Source organism: Pleurodeles waltl, chromosome 9 (assembly GCF_031143425.1).
Source record: "Pleurodeles waltl isolate 20211129_DDA chromosome 9, aPleWal1.hap1.20221129, whole genome shotgun sequence".
NCBI classification, from domain to species: Eukaryota; Metazoa; Chordata; class Amphibia; order Caudata; family Salamandridae; genus Pleurodeles; species Pleurodeles waltl.
Window position 1 is genome coordinate 985,569,726 of NC_090448.1, and position 26,727 is coordinate 985,596,452.

At 45.3% G+C, this 26,727-nt stretch overlaps 1 protein-coding gene across 1 annotated transcript in view; it reads left to right on the forward strand.

Annotated features, from left to right (window-relative positions):
- Window positions 1-21,709, forward strand: part of PROX2 (prospero homeobox 2) — a 101,703-nt gene extending 79,994 nt beyond the window's left edge. Inside the window, exon 4 of the mRNA XM_069207654.1 lies at window positions 21,385-21,709. Coding sequence (XP_069063755.1) covers window positions 21,385-21,570 — 186 coding nt within the window. The 3' untranslated portion in view covers window positions 21,571-21,709. The remainder of the gene's footprint in view (window positions 1-21,384) is intronic.
- Window positions 21,710-26,727: the final 5,018 nt, after the last annotated feature.

A 26,727-nucleotide genomic window follows, 5' to 3' on the forward strand; every position in this document is an offset into this window, starting at 1 on the left:
GAAATGTTCGCTGTGTTTTGGCTAATTTCTTGGTCTCCTTCAGGGAAACCCACAAAGTCTGGGTACCTCTAGAATCCCTAGGATGTTGGGAAGAAAGGCCGCAAATGTGGCGTGGGTAGCTTATGTGGACAAAAAGTTATGTGGGCCTAAGCGTGAATTGCCCCAAACAGCCCAAAAAAGGCTTCGCACCTGAGGGGAAAAGGCCTGGCAGCGAAGGGGTTAAAACATCTTAGAACATCAAAAAAGCAAAATATTCAATTTAAAAACAAATACTGTGACTCAGGCAGCTGCACACTACCAAAAATGCTTAAATGTGATTGGCTCCTAGCCAGTCAGTAACTACATACTGGATCACAGTTAAAACCTAAAATGAGACTCATTACAGTATTAACCCATATATCACTACTCCTCCTTCCTTTGACAGCTACCTGGCAAGATCACAGAGTTCAACTAAAGAAGTGCAGAGCTCATCTAGCTCACAGAATGTGAGCTGCACTAGGAGGCATGTTGCTGGAAAAGAAAGCTTTGGAATCATTAATCTTCCTGTGCAGTATGCTGAAGTTGTTTACAAGTTGTACAGACAGAATTGTTAATACTATCAATCTCTATTTTAAAGGTGTTTTATCGTTTCCTAATAATTCTCACTTTTAAAATGATGTTGAAGAAAGTGCATTTCCATCCTATCAAAAGAGAAGAAAAAAGATAAATTAGACATCCAAACAGTGACTTATTGGAAGGGTCTCACTGCCGTTACGACCCCAAATCTGTTCATCCTCCATATGAGATAAATCTGAAAATAGCTACCTGCACCTCCTGCAAATCTACTCCAATGTATTTGAATGGAAGATGAAAACTCTTTTGTCTACAAAAATTTTACTATTCAAAAGTTAAGGCTGTATTAAGAAACAAATAGGATGGATAGTCAGAGGAAGCAGCCGTAGATATAAGTTGCTACACACAGGTATGGACCTCTCGCATTAACTATTTTTTGCCTTTTAAACTATATTCTGTCATAAATGGCCTAAAACCATTACAATGTTTTGAAACAGCTAGTTTCAGATCTTTATTAATCCTTTAATGTTCACTTACTTCAGCCTGCTCGGTCGGAAAGGCTTTATAAAACAGCAGGCACTGTTCCAGCAGTATGGCATTCAGGATTGCCTCACTTTTATTACAAATGTGGAATTTCAGCATCCTAGTTGTTGATTCGGACTCTGATGAAGCTGCAGTAGAATACCTGGGGGATCAGCTGGTAGAAACAGCTTTTGGTAGTAAATTTTCCACTCAGCATGCCAGACTTTTTCTCATAACAAGCATGAGGACGACATTAGAGAAAAATGTGTTAACTATCTAGAGCACTAGCCATAATCACCATGACAAAGTTAAATTCTTCATATTATTCATTTACTGCTGTCGCCTCAATAAGAAATGGCTTGAATTCTGAAGCTCCTATTTCATTTTTCATGTTCAGTATGCCTCATATTGGTCACGAATATAGAGTGATACCACTCTAGTTGTTCATTAGAACGTTGTACTGAAGCTGAAGTAGAACGCTGAAGAATCAAATGACAAACTTTCTGGTTTTGGAAGTACGTTTTACTCAGCATGTACTTCTTTCTCACATGGAGGAGGAAAATGTTCGTAAATTTATACAAAAATATGTCCACTTTTCAACTTCTGGACGACTAACCATAGGTTCCGTGAGAAAATCGGGAGAGAACCCCATCTTTATTTCAACAACAGTTCCACCAGTACAGAATCAGCATTTTTCACGGAAGAAAATCATCTTAGAACTCACCACAATTCCTAAAATAAGCATGACACCACCATTAAACCATCCATGACCCTCAAAACTAAGCATTTACTACAATGCATATTAAAGGGGCAATCCAGTGAAGAAAAAGAAGAGTTCTCTTTATAAGGAACTACATCACTAATGGTCACCCAATAACAAGCATGCCAGAATGTTCCTGTTGTGAGCATGCCCGTATAGTGTTTCATGCATATTGTCACATGTTGGAAGCTGGCTATGTATATAATATATCAAAATGAGATTTAGGCCCTCATTATGACACTGGTGGTCCGAAGACCACCAGGGCCGCAATGGCAGACCACCATATTACGAGGTTGGCGAATCCCCGCTCGTCCTGACGCTTTTCTGCAGTCACACCGACAGCAAAATGCTGGCAGTCTTGAATCCTGGCAACAGGAATAAGTATTCCTGTCGCCAGGACAAACTCGCACACACATCAACATACCTCCATGCATGCACCCAAACAGTCCGACATGGACACAAACACACCCCCATGCAAACTCGACAGACACGCCCATTCGCACTAACACATACACCGCTGCAGGCACACATACACTCCCCCTCCACAAGTCATTTACGCACCCCCACTCACCCACGCATTCACTCATACACACATGCACCCCCACTCAGCCCCCCATTCACACAAACATACACGCACCCCCACTCACCCACGCATTCAACACCCCCGCATTCAAACACACACACAGACACCATACACACTCACTCAACACCTCCCACCCCCTCCCCTGTCGGAAGATCAACTTACCTCATCTATCAAGGAGGTTGTCTGGGAGAGGACGGGTCCTGGTGCTTCCACCGTCGGCAGCACCCGCCATCAGGACACCGTCACGCTGTACTACTGGTCGTAATACGACGTGCGGCATCCTTTTAGCATGTCGGTGCTGGCTGGGGGACCGCCTCTTCAGCGCCGAATGCCAGTATGAAGGCTGATGGATTTCTGGCGGAAATCCCTCAGCACTCGTAATATGGTAGTCTGAAGGTCAGAGGCTTAACAGAGGCTAAAGTAGATAATACTAATGCTCTCTTTTGTGGTAGTGTGGTCGAGCAACTAGGGTTATCAGAGGGTAGTGCAAAGCATTTGTTGTACACACACAGGCAATAAAGGAAGCACACACTCAATGACTAACTCAATGACTAACTCCAGGCCAATGTTTTTTTATTCAGCAAAAATATACTTTGTTACTTTATTTCTAGAACCACAAGATTCAGTTTGCAGGTAAGTACATATGCAAGTGAGTATCAAAAATATGTATCAACACCACTTTGTTTCTATTTGGTAAGTTAAACGGTTTTCAAGAAAATAGCAAATATCTGTTTTAAAAGTTGACATAGTGCAATTTTCAGAGACAGTTCTAGGGGGAAGAAAAGTTAGTATGCTTCTGAGGTAAGCACAAGACTTACAGTTCCAGTCTCGGGAGGTTAGGATATCCACAGGTGGGGGTTCAAGTTAACCCCAAAAACCCACCACCAGCAACACAGGGCTGGCAAAGGCCAAAGATGAGGCAGGATTTAAAATGGATTCCCATGGGAACTGGGGGCACTCGGAATCAGGCCTGCTTGCAGCTAAGTACCCGCATCTTCAGAGAGCAGACCTGGGAGTGGTTTAAGTGAGCAACAGAGGGGGTTCACAGGCAGCACCAAACACACACCTTCAGCGGCGCTGGGGGGCAGCAGGGGGCAGGGTGCAAACACAGTATCAGGGTCCCAGTACTTCAATGGGGAACCCCTGGGGTCACAAAGATGCTGCAGGCTAGGTCCAGGGGGCGGTTCTGGAAAACCACAGGCCGGAAAAGGAGAAGGGCTGCCTGCTGAATGTTGCTGGACAGGTGGTCAGATTCCCCAAGGCCAGGGGGCTGCGGTGCAGGGGTACCTTTAGGCGTCCGAGATCTTCGTCCGGTTCTCTTGCGGTCCGGGGGGTCCTCCAGATTTTGGTTGCAGGCGTTGTCGTGTAGGCCAGGAGAGGCCAACCCAGGGTGGAAGCAAGGTCAGAATCTCCTGGGGACCTGCTCTGGACCAGTGGTCCACCTGGTCACAGGCCGTGGGTGTGGGGTGCAGAGTGGGTAGGACTCGCGGATCTGGGGCAGTTCTGGAGTCCTTTGCTGGAGTTTCTTTTTGGACAGCACCACTGTCCACGTGGGATCTTGGTCTTCTGGTGTGCAGGCGTCCTCATGAGGCTTTTAAGAGGTCGCTGGTCCTGCAGGATGTGTTGCCTATTTGTAGCAGGGCTTCAGAAGCTGGAGACAGGCCTGTAGGGCTGGGGCCAAATCAGTTGGGTGTCTTCAATCTTCTCTGCTGGGGTTTGTCCTAGCTGAAGTGGTCTCTCCTCCTTGTTTTTCCTAATTTTACTGCCGGACTTGGTGCCAAAAGTGGGCCTTTGTCTGGGGGGCAGGCATCTCCACTACCTGGAGTTCCCTAGGGCACTGTAACAAAAGGCCTGAGACTTTGAGGATCACTGCCAGGTGTTACAGTTCCAGCAGGGTGGAGTTGAACACACCTCCCCCCAGTGCAGGCTTTCTTTCTGGCCACTGAGAGCACAAAGGCTCTCACGCCATGTGGTCAGAAACCCATCTGGAAGTGGCAGGCTGGCACAGACTGATCAGTCCGGCACTAGAAGTTTGGCTAGAATACAAGGGGAATTTCTAAGATGCCCTCTGGGTGCATTTTTCAATAAATCCAACACCACCATCAGTGTGGGTTCATTGTGCTGAGAAGTTTGATACCAAACTTCCCAGACATCAGTGGAACCATCATGGAGCTGTGGAGTTCGTAGTGACAAACTCCTAGCCCATGTACTTTATATGGCCACACTGCACTTACAATGTCTAAGAATGGACTTATACACTGTAGGGGCATGTTGCTCATGCAGCTATGCCCTCACCTGTGGTATAATGCACCCTGCTTTAGGGCTGTAAGGCCAGCTAGAGGGGTGACTTACCTATGCCACAGGCAGTGGTTTGTGGGCATGGAACTCTGAGAGGGGTGCCATGTCGACTTTGTCCTTTTCTCCCCACCAACACACACAAGCTGTAATGGCAGGTACCTTTCACAAGGGACTTAACTGTGTGCCAGTGGTGTGCTAACTGTGGGAGCAATGGTACAGTTTTTGGGAAAGAACAATGGTTCTGGGGACTGGTTAGCAAAATCCCAGCACACTCTAAATGAAGTCAGCATCAATATCAGGCAAAATGTGGGGGTGTAACCATGCCAAAAAGGGCACTTTCCTACACACATCTTTCATCGGTGGTCCCTTTAATAGGACAAAAACAGCGGATAATTGTCAATCAATAACAAAATAAACAGGTATGCTTCTGGCAAAATTTCACCTAAATAATAATAGGAAAAACACAACATTTATCAAAAAAGGTTACAAATTTAATTTCAAATATTACTGGGCTGAATTACAAAAGCAATATTATCCAAGGGGAAGGCCAAGATAGTTTGCCAAGGTAGAGTAGGGCATTTGGCTTTGTCTTGGGCCTGCTGATTCCCCCTAGTTATTAGCTACCAGGAAGTGGCTTCGCCTTGGATAATATTACTTAATTAGAAAACTGGAATGTTGGGTGCTCCACTGATGAAAACAGTGCCAGAGGGCTAGTAATGGCTCTGTAGATCTTCAGCTCCACCTTTCCAATGCTTGTCTTTCTATTTCTCCCTTTTAAATTAAAACCTTCCACCCTCAGTGGGTGCAATAACCTTACATCCCTTCTGTCACGTTCAAAGCCCTCTCCATAGTTAAAGGCCCTTGACTGCAGCTCGGCCTATAACTCATGTAGAGAGCTTTTTCCTGGGTGCATGGTTGAAAGAGTATTGGTTGTAGATAGATCTATGTGGGAAAAGCTGGGTGCAGTGAATGTGGGTTGATCTTGAGAGAGTAATGGAAGTATCCTAAAGCTTAGCCCACTAATGTCTGCAGGAATAATCAGACATTTTAGCATCTGTGATTGTGCTTTTATGGGGTAAGTTCTATATGAACTCTCTAGTCCACCTTGTTTAACACTACTAGCAGCAGGTCTACTTGGACCTTAAGGCTCAGATCCCTGTCTCCAGGCCATCTACCTTTCCATCCAGAGATGTTTCCAAGACAGCTTTGTGGGAGAGTGCACTTGGCCCATTCAGGTCAGATGATTGTGATGGCAAATACAAACTTAAAGTTTGGGGGTGCAACAATGGTTCATGGCCACTGGTCCAGGACCAAATATGTTTAGTTTTTGAATGGCCGGGTATTCGCCTGGTGCTTGTGACATTTGCTCCCACTTAACAGTCTAGAGTTTCGAGCAGCTAGGCATGTTTTGTTTCAGGGAGTCACTGGAGGCAGCTATGACCATGCAGAAGTCCTATTAACATTCTACCATTTGGTCTATAATATCCATGGGGTTTCCCTCTCAGGAGATGTTCCTTCTCATTACTTTTTTCTTCTTTCATGAGATCTTCTGAAGTTTCTTGAATTTTTGCGTTATGGATTTCTGTTACGGCTTATGGTTTCCTCTCTGTATGGCCTTCAAAATATTCTGCTTTTTCTAGGGGATTTAAATCAGGTGGAGGTAATCACCTTCCACCTTGTTTGAGGTTTTGAGATAGATTAGTCATGGGATCATATCCTGTTCTTCCTTGTGATCTACCCTTTTATTCTTAAGCCTCTGCAACACAACATTTGAGCCTTTAGCATCTGCTTCCAATAACAGACAGTTTGTCAACATTGTTTTCCTTGTGGTCATTACTACTGTTGACAGAATGGAGGAACTTCTGTTTTTCTTCCTTCTTTAAGGTTGCGTTGCTCCTTCTAAGTGGCTGATGAGGTGGACCTTCGATCCCTTGCTGTTGGAAAGGCTACGCATATGTATCTGCAAGGCAACTCAGCTTTTTGGCATCCACAACAGAGGCACAAACCTCTGTGCCACCACAGCTAGTTGATGCAGGCTGCTTTTTCTCTGAGTAGTCTGATGTTCACTCTCAATCAATCAATCTGCCATTTATAGAGAGCGCTACTCACCCATAGGGTCTCAAGGCGCTGTGGGGTGTGCCAGGGTGTGTCAGGGTTCTGTCAAAGAGCCAGGTCTTGAGGTTGTTCCTGAATTGAAGTAGCAATGGCGACTGTCTGAGGTGGAGGGGTAAGGTGTTTCCGCAAGGAAGGTGAACAATCTTCTTGCAGTTTATGATTTCTTTATGCAGGGTACGGTGGCGAGCGACTGCTGGAAGGAGCGGAGAGGTCTGGCAGGGGAGTATCAGGTGATGCTGAGGTTGAGGTAGCTGGGTCCGAGGTTGTGGAGGGCTCTGTAGGCGTGTATGAGGAGTTTGAAAATGATACTCTTCTCGACTGGGAGCCAGTGGAGGTCTCTCAGGTGTCTTATGATGTGTTCTTGTCGGGGGATGTTCAGGACGAGTCTGGGGGTGGCATTCTGGATTTATTGCAGCTTGCTCAGGTTCTTCTTGGTGGTTCCAGTATAGAGGGCATTGACGTAGTCGAGTCTGCTTGTGATCAGGGAGCATGTCACGGTTTTGCGGCAGTCACTTGGTATCCATTTGAAGATCTTCCGTAGGAGTCGGAGGGTGTGGAAGCAGGTGGATGCAACTGAATTGACCTGTCTAGTCATGGTGAGTGCTGAATCAAGGACGATGCTGAGATTTCCTGCTTTGTCTGTGGGGGTGGGATGCTGCCAAGTGTTGAGAGCCACCTGGAGTCATCCCAGGCTGAGGAGGATTGTCCCAGGTTGAGGATCTCAGTCTTGTCGGAGTTCAGCTTAAGGCAGCTCTCCTTCATCCAGGCAGTGTCTGCTCCCACCCCATCTTTGAAATTCTTCTTGGTCATTGAGGGGTTTTCAGCCAGGGAGATGATCAGCTGGGTATCATCAGCGTATGAGACAATTTCAGACTGTAGTTCCCTATGATTGAGGCGAGCAGGGTCATGTAGATGTTGAACAACGTGGGGCTCAACGAGGATCCTTGGGGTACTCCATAGCTGATTTCTGCAGGTTCTGACAGGTGTGGCAGGAGTCTGATTCTCTGCGTTCTGCCTGTCAGGAAGAATTGTATCCATTTAAGGGCCCTGTAGTGTGTACCTGCAGTGTGGTGTCTGGCGCATAGGGTGGGGTGGGACACTGTATCGAAGGCAGCCAATAGGTCTAGTAAGATGAGGGCTGCTGTTTGACTGTGGTTGAGGAGAGAGCAGATTTCATCTGTGGCAGCAAGTAGGGCAGTCTTGATGCTGTAATTAATTCTGAATCCGGATTGGGAGATGTCCAGGATGTTGTGGTCCTCGATGTGTTGGCGGAGCTGATCGTTGATTGCTTTCTTGGTGACCTTGGCTGGGAAAGGCAGCAGCAAGGTGGGGCGGTAGTTCTTGAGATCATGTGGGTTGGCTGTGGATTTCTTCAAATGTGGGCAGATCTCGGTGTGCTTGCAGTCCTCGGGGAAGGTTGCTGACTCTAGGGAGCAGTTGATGGTCTTGTGGTGCACGGGTGCGATCAAGGCAGTGGCCTTGTTGAAGATGTAGTGGCAGCAGGGGTTGGTAGGGGCTCCTGAGTGGATGCTGCTCATGGTGGAATGAGTTTCATCCATCGTGAGGGGGGGTCCAGGGGTGCAGGAGCAGTGGGGGTTCGGTGGATCCTGGTTTGGTCGATCTTGGTGAGTTCGGAGAGTCTTGGGGTCCGAAGCTGTCGTAGATGTCCTTTATTTTTTGATGAAAGAAGGCGGCTAGTCTGTCACAGAGGTCCTGGGATGGAGGGGTGTTGGTGGTTTCAACTTGTGGTTTGATTAATTCTTTGATGAAGTTTAAAATGTCTTTTGTGGTGTTGATGAGGTCCTGTAGGGCTGTTTTCCTCTTAGATCTGATGAGGCCATGGTGGGATCCTGTGGCGGATTTGAAGGCTGCAAGGTCCTCTGGTGATTTGCTGGTCCTCCATTTCTTCTTTAGCCTCCTGTAGGTGTGCTTTGATTCCTGGAGTGCGGTGTGAACCAGCTGGCTTTCTTGGTGGTGTGTTCCCCCGTGGTCGTTCGGTCACTCTGCTTCATTCCATTGAAGGTTGGTTCTAAATTGAGTCCAGAGTAAGTGTCTACTGTGGACACCAACATGCATGCTTACCCTGGCATTAAGATAAATCCATCCTGCATTCGAGGTATGTACATGCTGCATTTCAACTCAGCATACCTAGTATTATCTATCTGCACTGTAAAAGCTTGAATACCAGAGCATCACAGAAATGGCTACCGACTGCCTAACCGATTTGCTTTCAACACTACCCTCTAGTTAACTATAGGTAGGACACACTACACACGACATCTCCCAATAAACAAGTTCAGACTTCCTCGGTAAACAACCAAAGTAACTTTTTTTCTCAGTGCCAACATTATGTCATACAATGCATAGACGATATTCCACACCTGCATCACCTATGACATTTTTAACGAATTCAATAATTACTGATCACTTGCAGAGTCATATTCCTTCATATTTTACAACCATTAAACTAAACAGCCCCATGATGTCTTTTTAACTGGAACTTATGTGGGGTACATTTCTACTCACAACATAGAAAGGCCAAAACTGTTGATGCGACCTGTGCTTACTTTGTACCCCCTTGGCAGCAACTCAAGACCAAATTGTGTATTCTTGAGCACATAGATATATCTAATGTGCCACCTCCTCTGTAGTGTATGAATCCTTTGGAAAGTGCTGGAATGATGAACCGCGCATGCGCGACCAAATTCTCTACCTTTTCTCTGGACAAACTCATTTTCTCTTGTTAGTCATCACTCCCCTTTCCTCAGAATAAACTCATTTTAGCAGCTATCTCTGTCATCCATCACTGTCTAAATATCACATAACTCATTACTGGCAAGAAACCATACCAATGTGTACACTGTGAAACATGCGGTGTTGATTCCTCCATTTCAATAAACTGGCATGGAGGCTGTTTAACTTGTTTAGAAGTCTTCAGTTTAAAGCTGTATTGAAAGCTTTGCTAAGGTCCAAGTAAATCACACCAACTACTGTGGCTTAACCTGTTTTCTGTGTCTCCAAACCAAAGAACTCAATATGATTGATCTGATGTGACTTTCCAGTTGTTGAAGCATGCTGCTTTGGATCCGCTATGACCCTTTTTCGGCTAATCTGTGTCATATAAGCAGGGGTGGCCCCTCCACATGGGTGGAGGTGTGTCGTCGCCCAAAAAAATGCCCATCATAATGGAAAAATAAAATGGTAATAAACTCTGTTTATTACCATTTTATTTTTCAGCGCCAAGTCCTGAACCGAGTGTCAGGAAAGGGTGTGGCAATTGCTGCTGAGTGGCAGCAGGGAGCTGTGCACTTGTTTAAAGTGCGCATGTCCGTTTGGACGGCCATCTTGCGACGGCCACACATGCACACTTTAGCATCTCTAACTCAGCTGTCTTAAGACAACTGGGTTAGCAAAGGCACAGGCCTCCAGCGCTCTGGTGAGCTCTGAGAGAGCCCTCTCTCACCAATCCTGACGCTGGTTTCATGCTGGCTACCAGCATGAAACCAGCATTAGGATAGGCTTGTGCAGTCTCCTGGTCCCATGACCATTGGAGCTGGGAGAGACGACGCAAGCAGAGAAGATAGTATCCCAGTAGGTGCTTTTTGAAAAAAACGATTTGTATTGTAGTATCCTTCCTCCCCTCCCCCCATTGTAAATATGAGCTGGACGCAACTGCATAAAGTGATTCCATAAATATCTTCATTACTGATGTTGAGTCGACACCCCTGTCATTGGCTTCTCTTTCATGTTATACTATCTTATAAGGAACCCAGAAGACGTATTCTGTTGAAGAACTTCATTAAACATGCCTCGCTTACACCTTCCTGACGCAAAATCTTTTGTTTCCTAACTAAGTGTAACTGCATGCCATATTTGTTGTGAAGCACTGCATGTTGTATACAATCCAATCACATTAAGTAATTTACCATGTGTTTGCTGCTCCTCTGTTTGGTTCAAATACCATGGCTAGGCTTCAGATAGTAACTAACAGTACCTTAGGGCACAGAAGTCTTCATTTCACAGTTCCCAAACGCTCCCTGGCCTTCCTTGAGTTTTGCTGCGAAAATAACTACATTTCAGCACTCAGAAAGCTTGTATTGTTCGATACGTGTTGGTTTAGAAACTACGATACAACGAGGTCTTCTTCAGAAAACTCCTGAGAAATGAATACCTCTCTCTCCATGTTACTTAAACTATATCAGAGTTGACAGCCCAGTTCCTTCCTGGGAGCTGCGTTCATTTTGCCCCTCGTCTAGATGGACCTCACAAACATATCCATGAGAACAGAGTAATTTTCTGTGCTCCTCATACTCATCAGGGTGGACCTCATGAATATCTCTTCTGGGTAATGAGTAACTGTAGGAGGCTGGACTGGCTTGTAGTGAGTACCAAGGGGTACTTGCACCTTGCACCAGGCCCAGTTATCCCTTATTAGTGTATAGGGTGTCTAGCAGCTTAGGCTGATAGATAATGGTAGCTTAGCAGAGCAGCTTAGGCTGAACTAGGAGACGTGTGAAGCTACTACAGTACCACTTAGTGTCATATGCACAATATCATAAGAAAACACAATACACAGTTATACTAAAAATAAAGGTACTTTATTTTTATGACAATATGCCAAAGTATCTCAGAGTGTACCCTCAGTGAGAGGATAGGAAATATACACAAGATATATATACACAATAGCAAAAATATGCAGTATAGTCTTAGAAAACAGTGCAAACAATGTATAGTTACAATAGGATGCAATGGGGAAACATAGGGATAGGGGCAACACAAACCATATACTCCAAAAGTGGAATGCGAACCACAAATGGACCCCAAACCTATGTGATCTTGTAGAGGGTCGCTGGGACTATTAGAAAATAGTGAGAGTTAGAAAAATAACCCTCCCCAAGACCCTGAAAAGTGAGTGCAAAGTGCACTAAAGTTCCCCTAAGGACAAAGAAGTTGTGTTAGAGGAATAATGCAGGAAAGACACAAACCAACAATGCAACAACTGTGGATTTCCAATCTAGGGTACCTGTGGAACAAGGGGACCAAGTCCAAAAGTCACAAGCAAGTCGGAGATGGGCAGATGCCCAGGAAATGCCAGCTGCGGGTGCAAAGAAGCTTCTACTGGACAGAAGAAGCTGAGGTTTCTGCAGGAACAAAAAGGGCTAGAGACTTCCCCTTTGGTGGACGGATCCCTCTCGCCGTGGAGAGTCGTGCAGAAGTGTTTTCCCGCCGAAAGAACGCCAACAAGCCTTGCTAGCTGCAAATCGTGCGGTTAGCGTTTTTGGACGCTGCTGTGGCCCTGGAGGGACCAGGAGGTCGCAAATTGGACCAGGAGAGAGAGGGGACGTCGAGCAAGACAAGGAGCCCTCTCAGCAGCAGGTAGCACCCGGAGAAGTGCCAGAAACAGGCACTACGAGGATGTGTGAAACGGTGCTCACCCGAAGTCGCACAAAGGAGTCCCACGTCGCCGGAGACCAACTTAGAACGTCGTGCAATGCAGGTTAGAGTGCCGTGGACCCAGGCTTGGCTGTGCACAAAGGATTTCCGCCGGAAGTGCACAGGGGCCGGAGTAGCTGCAAAAGTCGCGGTTCCCAGCAATGCAGCCCAGCGAGGTGAGGCAAGGACTTACCTCCACCAAACTTGGACTGAAGAGTCACTGGACTGTGGGGGTCACTTGGACAGAGTCGCTGGATTCGAGGGACCTCGCTCGTCGTGCTGAGAGGAGACCCAAGGGACCGGTAATGCAGCTTTTTGGTGCCTGCGGTTGCAGGGGGAAGATTCCGTCGACCCACAGGAGATTTCTTCAGAGCTTCTGGTGCAGAGAGGAGGCAGACTACCCCCACAGCATGCACAAGCAGGAAAACAGTCGAGAAGGCGGCAGGATCAGCGTTACAGAGTTGCAGTAGTCGTCTTTGCTACTATGTTGCAGTTTTGCAGGCTTCCAGCGCGGTCAGCAGTCGATTCCTTGGCAGAAGGTGAAGAGAGAGATGCAGAGGAACTCGGCTGAGCTCTTGCATTCGTTATCTAAAGTTTCCCCAGAGACTTAGACCCTAAATAGCCAGAAAAGAGGGTTTGGCTACCTAGGAGAGAGGATAGGCTAGCAACACCTGAAGGAGCCTATCACAAGGAGTCTCTGACGTCACCTGGTGGCACTGGCCACTCAGAGCAGTCCAGTGTGCCAGCAGCACCTCTGTTTCCAAGATGGCAGAGGTCTGGAGCACACTGGAGGAGCTCTGGACACCTCCCAGGGGAGGTGCAGGTCAGGGGAGTGGTCACTCCCCTTTCCTTTGTCCAGTTTCGCGCCAGAGCAGGGCTAAGGGGTCCCCTGAACCGGTGTAGACTGGCTTATGCAGAATTGGGCACCTCTGTGCCCAACAAAGCATTTCCAGAGGCTGGGGGAGGCTACTCCTCCCCTGCCTTCACACCATTTTCCAAAGGGAGAGGGTGTCACACCCTCTCTCAGAGGAAGTTCTTTGTTCTGCCATCCTGGGCCATGCCTGGCTGGACCCCAGGAGGGCAGATGCCTGTCTGAGGGGTTGGCAGCAGCAGCAGCTGCAGTGAAACCCCAGGAAGGGCAGTTTGGCAGTACCAGGGTCTGTGCTACAGACCACTGGGATCATGGGATTGTGCCAACTATGCCAGGATGGCATAGAGGGGGCAATTCCATGATCATAGACATGTTACATGGCCATATTCGGAGTTACCATTGTGAAGCTACATATAGGTAGTGACCTATATGTAGTGCACGCGTGTAATGGTGTCCCCCGCACTCACAAAGTTCAGGGAATTGGCTCTGAACAATGTGGGGGCACCTTGGCTAGTGCCAGGGTGCCCTCACACTAAGTAACTTTGCACCTAACCTTTACCAGGTAAAGGTTAGACATATAGGTGACTTATAAGTTACTTAAGTGCAGTGTAAAATGGCTGTGAAGTAACGTGGACGTTATTTCACTCAGGCTGCAGTGGCAGGCCTGTGTAAGAATTGTCAGAGCTCCCTATGGGTGGCAAAAGAAATGCTGCAGCCCATAGGGATCTCCTGGAACCCCAATACCCTGGGTACCTCAGTACCATATACTAGGGAATTATAAGGGTGTTCCAGTAAGCCAATGTAAATTGGTAAAATTGGTCACTAGCCTGTTAGTGACAATTTGTAAAGAGAGAGCATAACCACTGAGGTTCTGGTTAGCAGAGCCTCAGTGAGACAGTTAGGCATAACACAGGGAACACATACCTATAGGTCACAAACTTATGAGCACTGGGGTCCTGACTAGCAGGGTCCCAGTGACACATAACAAACATACTGAAAACATAGGGTTTTCACTATGAGCACTGGGCCCTGGCAAGCAGGATACCAGTGAGACAGTGAAAACACCCTGACATACACTCACAAACAGGCCCAAAGTGGGGGTAACAAGGCTAGAAAGAGGCTACTTTCTCACACAACCCCCCCCCCCCCCAAACGAAGGACAATAAGGCTAACCTTGGCCAGTTGAGACTTTATTGTCAAAGTGGTGATAAGTAGAGAGTAGCTCTGCAATAGACTGGTTACTCCCTTTATCATCCACTATATGGTTACTTCCCTGTGGGGATGTAAACCACCCTGTTTGAAGTTTTTTAGCTAAGCAACTATGTGAAGATGTATTTTCAGAGTTTCTATCAGTAAGTTTTAGTTTAGAGCAGTGGGAATTGTCCACTGAACCTATTTGTAGTGATGGAAATGCCAGACAGGGATGCTGTCTCAGAAAAGCCATAGCTGGGCAAAAACTTTGTCCATATGGCTGGAAGAGAGAACAGGGATGCTGTTTCTCTTGAGTTGGAGCAGGGCAGGGATGCTGTCCTATGATCTCCACACTAGGGCAGGGATGCTGTCCTAAGTGTTGTGAGGCAGTGCAGGGTTTCTGCACTAAAGTTTCTCTGGGAGGGTTGGAGGGATGCTCCATGTTAACTAAAATGGTGCTCTTTTTCTCACCAATGTTAGTTATCCCACAGAGAGGTACTTCTACCTCAGGGAGTCCAGCTTTGCCAGCTGATGATTCCCTTGGAACAGGTGCCACCCCAGGAGAGGTTTCTCCCACCACAGGAATGGTATCCTGAATGGTAGGGTGGTTAGGGGATACTTTGATACCCTTTTTACCTGTTGATGGAGAGGGATCCTGAGTTTTCAGGCCTTCTCTCCTTTGCTTTTTCATTTCAGTAGAAATGAGAGGGAACAATTCCTCAGGGATGCCCAGCATGGCTGCATGGGCATAAAACTCTACATCAGCCCAACCTGAGGCCTCTAGGTCATTACCTAAGAGACAGTCTACAGGTAAGCTAGGTGATACCACCACCTGCTTAGGGCCAGTAACTCCACCCCAACTAAACTGAATTATAGCTAAGGGAAGAAACTTAGTGGAGTTATGGACATCAATAATCTTATACTGTTGTCCAATGATGTGTTGATCAGGGTGCACTAGGTTTTCAGTCACCAAAGTGATACTGGCACCTGTGTCCCTGTAGGCCAAGGCCTCAACACCATTTATTGAAACTGTCTGCCTGTACTTATCCATTGTAAGGGGACAAGCAGCCAGTGTGGCAAGGCCAATGCCACTAGGTGTGACAGAAACTGTCTTGGGACTGACTACCCCAGTTTCTATGATGGACCCATAAGTGAACCCAACTACACCCTTTGCTTGACTGTTGCCAGCAGTCCCACCACTAGTACCACTACTGTTAAGGGCACTAGAGCTTGATGTATTAGTGGTGGTAGGCTCAGGGGGTTTACCTGGACAGGACTTATCCCCTGGCCTATGGCCTCTGTTTTTACACACAAAGCACCAAGGCTTTTTAATGTGTGCAGGTTGGGAAGAAGAGGAAGAATTTGTTTTATCCCCACCCTCTGAAGAGTGTTTAAGATTTGAAGTGGGATCTTTGGTTTTACCCTTATCCCCATGCTTATCTTGAGATTTTTCACCATCTTTCTTCTTATTGCCATCTTTGTCACCCCCTGTATGAACTTTTCTGTTCACCCTTGTTCTGACCCATTTGTCTGCCTTCTTTCCCAATTCTTGGGGAGAGGTCAGATCAGAGTCTACCAGGTACTGGTGCAACAAATCAGACACACAATTATTAAGTATATGCTCTCTCAGGATTGTGTTATACAGGCTTTCATAATCAGTAACTTTACTGCCATGCAACCACCCCTCCAAGGCCTTCACTGAATGGTCAATGAAATCAACCCAGTCTTGTGAAGACTCCTTTTTGGTCTCTCTGAACTTTATCCTGTATTGTTCAGTGGTTAAGCCATAACCATCCAGGAGTGCATTCTTAAGAACTGTAAAATTATTGGCATCACTTTCTTTCACAGTAAGGAGTCTATCCCTACCCTTTCCACTAAATGATAGCCATAGGATAGCAGCCCACTGCCTTTGAGGGACATCCTGTACAACACAGGCCCTCTCAAGTGCAGCAAACCACTTGTTAATGTCATCCCCCTCCTTATAAGGGGGAACTATCTTGTGCAGATTCCTGGAATCATGCTCTTTTGCAGGATGACTATGGGGAATACTACTGCTGCCACCATGGGTATCTAAACCCAACTTCTGTCTTTCTTTCTCTAGTTCAAAAGACTGTCTATCCAAATCCAGCTGTTGCTTTTTAAGCTTCAGTCTGGTTTGTTCCACTCTCAACTTATTGAGTTCCCTCTCTAACATTCTGTCATCAGGGTTGGTGGGAGGGACATTCTTAGACACAGAAGAATGAACAGGAGACCTGTCCCTTACAGAAGCCACCCTAACAGCTTGGCTAACAGAAACATCACTACCAGTATGGTGAGAATAAATGCTTTTGCTATGATGTGAGACAACACTATTTCTATGGTGAGGCTCTCCATCATTACCAACTATGCTAGACTGTCTAGTAATGGGCAGGCTAGGAAGTTTCTTTCCTGAATCTTTTCCTGGGGGAGTCCCTGGATCAGATTGGGAACCATTTGCTACTTTTTCAACAGATGTGGCCCCTATGGCCTTATCTTGTTCTCTAAGCATGTTAAGCAATAATTCCAAAGAAGGATTCTTCCCTACACTCAAACCTCTCTCTACACAGAGACTCCTTGCTCCTTTCCAGCTAAGGTGGTCATATGCAAGTTTGGACAGATCAACATTTTGGCCTGTGCCAGACATTTTTAGAGAGAGTTAAAGTGATAGAAAAAGAGAAAAAAGTTTTCAGAACTTTTTAGAAAGACAGAAAAAAACTTTTTAAACTTTTAAGAACTTTTTGAAAGTTAAGAAGTACTTTTCAGCACTTAGAAAAGAGTGAAAAGAGGAAATGCAAAACTTTTTGGCTATGTGTATATACACTGACCTTGTTTTGTATATTTTTCTCTTATGAAAAGTACAATGACAAGAGTGGTAAGTAGTCTCAAAGCACTTATCCCACCGCTGCACAACCAATGTAGGAGGCTGGACTGGCTTGTAGTGAGTACCAAGGGGTACTTGCACCTTGCACCAGGCCCAGTTATCCCTTATTAGTGTATAGGGTGTCTAGCAGCTTAGGCTGATAGATAATGGTAGCTTAGCAGAGCAGCTTAGGCTGAACTAGGTGACATGTGAAGCTACTACAGTACCACTTAGTGTCATATGCACAATATCATAAGAAAACACAATACACAGTTATACTAAAAATAAAGGTACTTTATTTTTATGACAATATGCCAAAGTATCTCAGAGTGTACCCTCAGTGAGAGGATAGGAAATATACACAAGATATATATACACAATAGCAAAAATATGCAGTATAGTCTTAGAAAACAGTGCAAACAATGTATAGTTACAATAGGATGCAATGGGGAAACATAGGGATAGGGGCAACACAAACCATATACTCCAAAAGTGGAATGCGAACCACGAATGGACCCCAAACCTATGTGATCTTGTAGAGGGTCGCTGGGACTATTAGAAAATAGTGAGAGTTAGAAAAATAACCCTCCCCAAGACCCTGAAAAGTGAGTGCAAAGTGCACTAAAGTTCCCCTAAGGACAAAGAAGTCGTGTTAGAGGAATAATGCAGGAAAGACACAAACCAACAATGCAACAACTGTGGATTTCCAATCTAGGGTACCTGTGGAACAAGGGGACCAAGTCCAAAAGTCACAAGCAAGTCGGAGATGGGCAGATGCCCAGGAAATGCCAGCTGCGGGTGCAAAGAAGCTTCTACTGGACAGAAGAAGCTGAGGTTTCTGCAGGAACAAAAAGGGCTAGAGACTTCCCCTTTGGTGGACGGATCCCTCTCGCCGTGGAGAGTCGTGCAGAAGTGTTTTCCCGCCGAAAGAACGCCAACAAGCCTTGCTAGCTGCAAATCGTGCGGTTAGCGTTTTTGGACGCTGCTGTGGCCCTGGAGGGACCAGGAGGTCGCAAATTGGACCAGGAGAGAGAGGGGACGTCTAGCAAGACAAGGAGCCCTCTAAGCAGCAGGTAGCACCCGGAGAAGTGCCAGAAACAGGCACTACGAGGATGTGTGAAACGGTGCTCACCCGAAGTCGCACAAAGGAGTCCCACGTCGCCGGAGACCAACTTAGAATGTCGTGCAATGCAGGTTAGAGTGCCGTGGACCCAGGCTTGGCTGTGCACAAAGGATTTCCGCCGGAAGTGCACAGGGGCCGGAGTAGCTGCAAAAGTCGCGGTTCCCAGCAATGCAGCCCAGCGAGGTGAGGCAAGGACTTACCTCCACCAAACTTGGACTGAAGAGTCACTGGACTGTGGGGGTCACTTGGACAGAGTCGCTGGATTCGAGGGACCTCGCTCGTCGTGCTGAGAGGAGACCCAAGGGACCGGTAATGCAGCTTTTTGGTGCCTGCGGTTGCAGGGGGAAGATTCCGTCGACCCACGGGAGATTTCTTCGGAGCTTCTGGTGCAGAGAGGAGGCAGACTACCCCCACAGCATGCACAAGCAGGAAAACAGTCGAGAAGGCGGCAGGATCAGCGTTACAGAGTTGCAGTAGTCGTCTTTGCTACTATGTTGCAGTTTTGCAGGCTTCCAGCGCGGTCAGCAGTCGATTCCTTGGCAGAAGGTGAAGAGAGAGATGCAGAGGAACTCAGCTGAGCTCTTGCATTCGTTGTCTAAAGTTTCCCCAGAGACAGAGACCCTAAATAGCCAGAAAAGAGGGTTTGGCTACCTAGGAGAGAGGATAGGCTAGCAACACCTGAAGGAGCCTATCACAAGGAGTCTCTGACGTCACCTGGTGGCACTGGCCACTCAGAGCAGTCCAGTGTGCCAGCAGCACCTCTGTTTCCAAGATGGCAGAGGTCTGGAGCACACTGGAGGAGCTCTGGACACCTCCCAGGAGAGGTGCAGGTCAGGGGAGTGGTCACTCCCCTTTCCTTTGTCCAGTTTCGCGCCAGAGCAGGGTAAGGGGTCCCCTGAACCGGTGTAGACTGGCTTATGCAGAATTGGGCACCTCTGTGCCCAACAAAGCATTTCCAGAGGCTGGGGGAGGCTACTCCTCCCCTGCCTTCACACCATTTTCCAAAGGGAGAGGGTGTCACACCCTCTCTCAGAGGAAGTTCTTTGTTCTGCCATCCTGGGCCAGGCCTGGCTGGACCCCAGGAGGGCAGATGCCTGTCTGAGGGGTTGGCAGCAGCTGCAGTGAAACCCCAGGAAGGGCAGTTTGGCAGTACCAGGGTCTGTGCTACAGACCACTGGGATCATGGGATTGTGCCAACTATGCCAGGATGGCATAGAGGGGGCAATTCCATGATCATAGACATGTTACATGGCCATATTCGGAGTTACCATTGTGAAGCTACATATAGGTAGTGACCTATATGTAGTGCACGCGTGTAATGGTGTCCCCGCACTCACAAAGTTCAGGGAATTGGCTCTGAACAATGTGGGGGCACCTTGGCTAGTGCCAGGGTGCCCTCACACTAAGTAACTTTGCACCTAACCTTTACCAGGTAAAGGTTAGACATATAGATGACTTATAAGTTACTTAAGTGCAGTGTAAAATGGCTGTGAAGTAACGTGGACGTTATTTCACTCAGGCTGCAGTGGCAGGCCTGTGTAAGAATTGTCAGAGCTCCCTATGGGTGGCAAAAGAAATGCTGCAGCCCATAGGGATCTCCTGGAACCCCAATACCCTGGGTACCTCAGTACCATATACTAGGGAATTATAAGGGTGTTCCAGTAAGCCAATGTAAATTGGTAAAATTGGTCACTAGCCTGTTAGTGACAATTTGTAAAGAGAGAGCATAACCACTGAGGTTCTGGTTAGCAGAGCCTCAGTGAGACAGTTAGGCATAACACAGGGAACACATACCTATAGGTCACAAACTTATGAGCACTGGGGTCCTGACTAGCAGGGTCCCAGTGACACATAACAAACATACTGAAAACATAGGGTTTTCACTATGAGCACTGGACCCTGGCAAGCAGGATACCAGTGAGACAGTGAAAACACCCTGACATACACTCACAAACAGGCCCAAAGTGGGGGTAACAAGGCTAGAAAGAGGCTACTTTCTCACAGTAACCCTCTCCATCCACTGTACCCCTCATCTGGGCAAATCTTGCAAACATCTAACTGGCGAAAAGTAATTCTCTGCACCCTTTGTGTTTCTTATCTAAGTGCATCACACAAATATATCCATGAGAATAGCAAAACTGTATGTGTTCCTCTTACCTGTCGTCGACGTGGACTTGTTCAGCCACGTTACTGAAGCATAGCTGGGGTCCATATGGCACAGCGACCTATAGGCCAAATGTCTGGGCATAACGGTTCCACTTAGCATGAATCTCTGAGAAAGACAAAAGGTAATAGATGGGACTTCTTGGATTATTCTTAACCACTGGCAATTGCTAAGGGCATATTCTATTCTGTTTTTTGCTCACTGTGCCATTACCGAGAATAACCAACAATATGAGAGCCCAACTTTTTGTAGCTTGAGTCCCTTTAGAGTTGCACCTAAAAGATACATGCCTGGGTATATCTGTGCCACTTACTGAGAAAGACAAAAAAGCTTCTATGAAAATGCTTGAACTAATCTTCATCACTTAATTGCTCTGTGCGAATAACACCCTATAGCTTTTTCCTCACCATGATTCTCCAGGCACAGACGAGCCATATGCAAATCAGTCTTGGCCCAGTTGCAAAATCTACGGACCAACAAGAAACAATAGGAACTCTAGCTTCCGCACACCAAAAAAAGCCAAGAAGACAGGATACGAGTGGAGTTGTTTGCTTTCCTGTTTGAGGTCATGTACTTTGCAGGTTTTGCTGGACCATTTGGGGTGGGGCTGTGACTGGCTGGCATTTCATCTAGCTCTCTTTTTCAGTTTAAGAAAGTGGGGTCACGGAGAATAGTTGGGATCCAGGGGTACCCACTTTCCTTCATCTGGAAGAAAGCTTTCTAGCTACTTATAGCAGCTCCTCAATGACATGCAGAGTCCAAGCTGGGGTGGGTATTGTGATCTACTCAGCAGGTGGCAGACTTGTGGCTCTGTTATCCTATGAGGGTTGCAGTTGTTCTTGAAGCACGTTTTTTTGTAGCTGCTGAGTGTCACTGTGCCTTTTTTTATTGCAGGTCCCTGAACAGTTCCTGGAGATTGCGACAGTAACTTTACGTGAGTTTTTTGAGGCAATCATAAGCAGGAAAGACTTGGATCCATCTTGGAAAAAATCAATATACAAAGTCATTGCTAAACTGGACTGCGAGATCCCAGACACCTTCCAAAGTCCCGGCTTTCTACAAGAGATTCTTCAGAGCTGAATAAAGACTAAAGTGACTTTTTTCTTACTTCCAAACTCCTGCATCTAGACAGCACCAAGTACCAAAGTCCTTCAGTTCTGTTCATCTGGCCAAGCTTACTAACTGTGGTACCCTATCTAAACTGAACTCCAATTTAAAGACCGGCCATACAAACTCCCGGAAGCTACTAAATGATTCCGCTTCCTACAGAAAATTCCTAGAGCTAAATTTGGAAATATCTGTAAATAAACAAGCTTACCAGAGAAAACATGACTACCCTGTGCTGAAAGAGATGTTTACTGCTCTATAGTGGAGGCCACTGTCTATGGGTAGAAAAATATTCACAAGTAGCTCTGGGTTCGTCTCAATGGAAGAACAGGGTACTTTCTGATAAGCAATGTGGTAACCTTCCTCATGAAGAAATATTTTCTCCAGATAATTTATGAGGCCATCTTATAATGTAATGTAAGGCCTACCAGGATCAGCAATTAGAACCTCTCATATGAGTGGGATGCTTACTCCAGGTCAGAGATACTGAAAGAGATACTTGCTCTGAAAAAAGCAGTGTACCTCACAGGCAGGGCTGGCTTTAGAGGGGGCACTGACCTCTTGGGGAGGGGTGGGGGCAGGGGGTGTTGCTGTGTGTTTAGCAATAGCTTACGCTTTAAAAAGCACTGATGCAAAGTTCCTAGAACTTTAACAACATAATAATAGATAAAAGAATGTTCAGTCCCATATAAATTGGGTGTCCTCCATTCTCTGCCTCTTTTGTTTGCTGCTTCTAAGCAGATAATATATGATGTTATTACTGTAATTGGTTTGTGTTTGAAGGTGTTTATATGATATGTTGGACACATCACCCAATTTATGGGTAGCGCTAGAATGATAGATTCATTGTTTAAAGAATTTTTGTGTTAGGATTTTTTTTTTATCTTTTTGTTTAAGTTTTAATTGTACCTGAATGTTTTTTAGTTGAGTTAGGTGAGCGTTTTTTTAATTACATATAATGTTGTCATAGTAATAGAGAACAATTTTATATATATTGTTTAAAAAATTCTTACTTGGATCAGTTTTGTGGTAATCGGTTTGACAATTGCGTGGTGTGACAGTGCTATGACACAGTTCTCACATTGCGCGCATGAAGACATGGCGCTCGAGTGTGGCACAAGATTGGAGAATGCTGTGGCGCGCTTGTCATAGCGCGCACAGGAGATCTCTTGATGTGTGATGTGCAGTGAGTCTGTGTGACCAGATGGTCGCATGCACATTAGATTAAGGAGTGAATGTTGGTAGCGTTCACTTCTTTTATGTATGGAAAGTGTTCAGGGTTATTTTTAAAGGAAATAGGTCTTGTTTTGAGCAAAGCCTGTTGTGTTTAGTGCGGGTTGCTCTGCAAGGCCATTTCCACGACAACGAGTCACCGTTGAGGTGGTTCATTGCGGCGCAGAGATAAGTCAGTCAGAACAGAGATTTTTTTCATCATTTTTAGGCACATTAACAAATGGAAACAAATATATATATATATATATATATATATATATATATATATATATATATATATATATATATATATATATATATATATATGAAATAAATTGTGAAAAAGAGGGTAATCAAGAAGATATTATCAGGAGAATTGTTCCTGAGGAAATAAAAGTGGTAGTGCGGAGTCTGTAAAACAGGCTTTAGTTAAGAGGAAAGGTAATGATGAGGAGGAGTTTTTTTCTTTGTCAGATGAAGCTCATAATAGAGGTCCAGGAGGAAAGGTGTTTTACTAAATGAAAACACTTGCAAGAGATGTCAGATAGCATTGGAGTCCAAAGCGGCTCAAAAAGGGAAGGTACCCTACGCTGTACAAGAGGAAGTCAGCTTGACGCTGAAGGAGAGCATTACTCGGATGAAGGAATAGGGATTGTAAATGAAGATTTTGATAATGACATAGATAACAATAATTTAGATGAATGTATCCTGGACCTGGAATATGAAGATAGTCTTGAGGAAGAATTGGATGGTAATGTTAGAAGTAAGGGTAAGGAGAGTATAACGGATCCACTTGGTGAAAAGGTATTTGAACCATAGGATATAAGACACCCAAGAGGGAAGGATTGGTGGCCTTTGGACCATGTTGCTGATTACATAAAGACAAGGCTACGTCCTCTATTGGAGAAAGATGAAAGGAATGTGATGAGAGTGGAGTGTTCTAAGACCAGTCATTGACAATAAGGTGTGCATAACACCGAATTTAGACCCAGAAATGATTACATATTTATTTAAACAGGGTAAAGATCTGAGGAAAGGACTAGAGAATTCTTTAAAGCAATGTCAGGATAAACTATTTGACATTCTTGGGACATTGGCCAGGATATTTGATATGGTAGAAGAAGCTTATTTAAAGGGAAAGGACATAGATATGCATCTGTTACGTGGTTTGTGTCAGAGAGCCATTTGTTTTTTAGGGAACGCGAATGCGGGACTTTTGTCAGAAAGAAGGAAGACTGTTCTGATGCGTAGTAGTCTAAAATTATCTGATATGGCAAATAAGGAGTCTTCAGAGGAGGCTTGTGGCCTACTTTTTGGAGAAGGAATGGTAAAGCTTTGATAAAATATGTGCGGACGTTTACAAACTTAGATAAAGCTAATTTTTCTATGAGAAGAGCTTTTTCAAACAGTAATTTGTATGGACAGGCCAGTTGGAGATGGCAACTTACTGGTCGAGCAGGTTTTAGAGCCCAAAATCAGAATCAAGGAACGGGGTGCTACAGAGGAAATCAAAGAGGATCTCAGTTCTATCCACAGCAAGGGAGAAGGCGAGGTCATATCACAAGAGGAAGAGGCAATAACCTTTGACATGTACAAAAGCAGGGTGAGCATGAAGATTTTTTCTGAGAGATTTAGCGTGCATGATTGGGCTACTGTCGTCGTCCATTCAGGCTATTTTTCCAGGGCATTTGCATTACAGGGTTTGCAACAGAAAGGATTGTGGTGTGGAGATTTAGTGCCTCTATCTCAGGAGGCACAGGGGGAATTGGCTTGGTGGAAAGACAACTTTGAAGCGTGGAATGGCTGTGCGATTTTTGGATCAAAACCGGATTTCATACTAGAGACAGATGCAAGCAGTTTCAGTTGGGGAGCTCATTGTGTAGGTTTAGAAACCTGGAGGAATGTGGACATCTTTAGAGAAGGAGAAGCTTAGAATTGCAGCCTGGGATGTTTGCATTACAAAGTTTCAGGAAAGTTTTGAAAGGCTGGTCTGTACTTTTGAAAATGGACAATGTGACAGCGGTAACATCCATAAACAAGTTAAGAGGAGCCAAATCCAATAGCTTGGAGGATTTGGCGAAAGAGATGGGGGAATTCTGTTTGGAACACAAAACAGGCTTAAGGGCAGGGTGTTCAAAATGTTGTAGCAGATTGGAATTCATGTCAGATGAGGGATTACAGTGACTGGAAACTAAGAGAGAATGTATTTGAGGTCATTCTTCAGAAATTGGGACCTTTAGAGATAGATCTGTTCGCTTCCAGACTAACCTTTCAGTTACAGATCTATGTCAGTTGGATACCTGATCCAGGTGCGTTTGCAGTGGATGCGTTTTTGCAGGATTGGAAGGAAATGAAAGGTTATGCATTTCATTCTTTCTCTATGATTCAGAGAGTGTTGCCACAGGTGAAACAACAGATGTCAGATGCCAGATCTGGTTTCTAACAGTAATGGAGATGGCAGTGGAACAACCAATTTTAATAGGGCTTGCAAAGGTCTATTGTCAGGTGTGGACGGCGAGAAGCATCCTCTAGTGGAATCTGGTTCTCTGTATCTTCTAGTTTGGAGGATATCAGGCGTTCAAAAGAATTCACAGAACTTTCTAAATCAGCTACAGGGTTATTGGATGAATCTTGGGCACCGGGGACAATAAAAAGGTATACAGGTGAATGAAAAGTTTAGTCATGTTGGTGCTTACAAAGGAGTTTGGATCTCCTGGAGGAAGAAGGTATTCAGGTATTAATGTTTTGGCTGAATTGTTTGATAAAGGTATGTCTTACAGGACAGTGAACTGTTCTAGATCTGCAATAGCTGCTGGTCATGCTCTTAAACAGGGTACATCAATTGGCAAGAGTGCTTTAGTATGTAGGGTAATGAAAAGGATTTGTTTGAAACGACCACCAAGTTTAAAATATCAGATTTTATGGAATGTAAATTTGGTACTTGGGCTATTTCAGAACTGGCCAGCCAATAAGTATTTGAACATAAGGGAACTTTCTTGGAAGTTAGCAACTTTATTCTGTCTCATATCTTTCAGAAGAGTTTCAGATGTGAAAGCTTTGGAGGTCTCACATAAGTTTTATCATCCGAAAGGTGTGTTGTTCGAAGTACGTATGCATACAAAAACAATGTCTGGTACTATATTTTATTCGTTCTTTGATTAATTTCCCAAAATTTGTGTAGTCCGTTGCTTGAAAGAATAAGAGTCTAGGATGCTGGAAAAAAAAGTGGCAGGGGTTGACCAACTTCTAATTTCTTATGTAAAACCTTTTTAAGACTGTAACTAATGCTACCATTGCAAGATGGGTGAAGGTTGCAGTGAAGGAGGCTGGTGTTGATGTGTCAAAGTTTACAGCTCATTCTGTAAGAGAAGCCAAGGCGAGTACGGTTTGTATGATGGGAGGAAGCTTGGGAGATATTATGAAAGCCGCGGATTGGTCCTCAGCAGAAACAGTTAGACAATTTTATTTTTAATCTATAGATCATGTTTTATTAAAGACAAGGAGGCTAGCATTATCCCACCCACCCTTACCTGGAAGTGGTTGGGAATAATAAATCTTTTAGAGTTTTAAAGGTATAGCAGTATTGTAAATGTAAAAAAAAAAAGTGTAAGTGGATTTACAATGAGAAGAGGAGATCAAACAAAAGAGGCAGAAAATGGAGGACATTTTATATGAGACTGAACACTTTTTTTGTATCTATTATGATGTTGTTAAAGTTCTATTGGTTACTTTAAATGGGTTTGCTGCTCAGAAGTAGTAAATAAAAGTTAATACATGCTAGCCTCCTTGTCTTTAATAAAATCCCGATTCTTTATGCAGTAAACCATTAAGAATCGACATTCTCCCTGCGGATTGAGGGCAGTGATTAAGGCAGCGTGCAAAGGGGAGGCTGCCCCAGCCACGAGGTACCAACTGCAG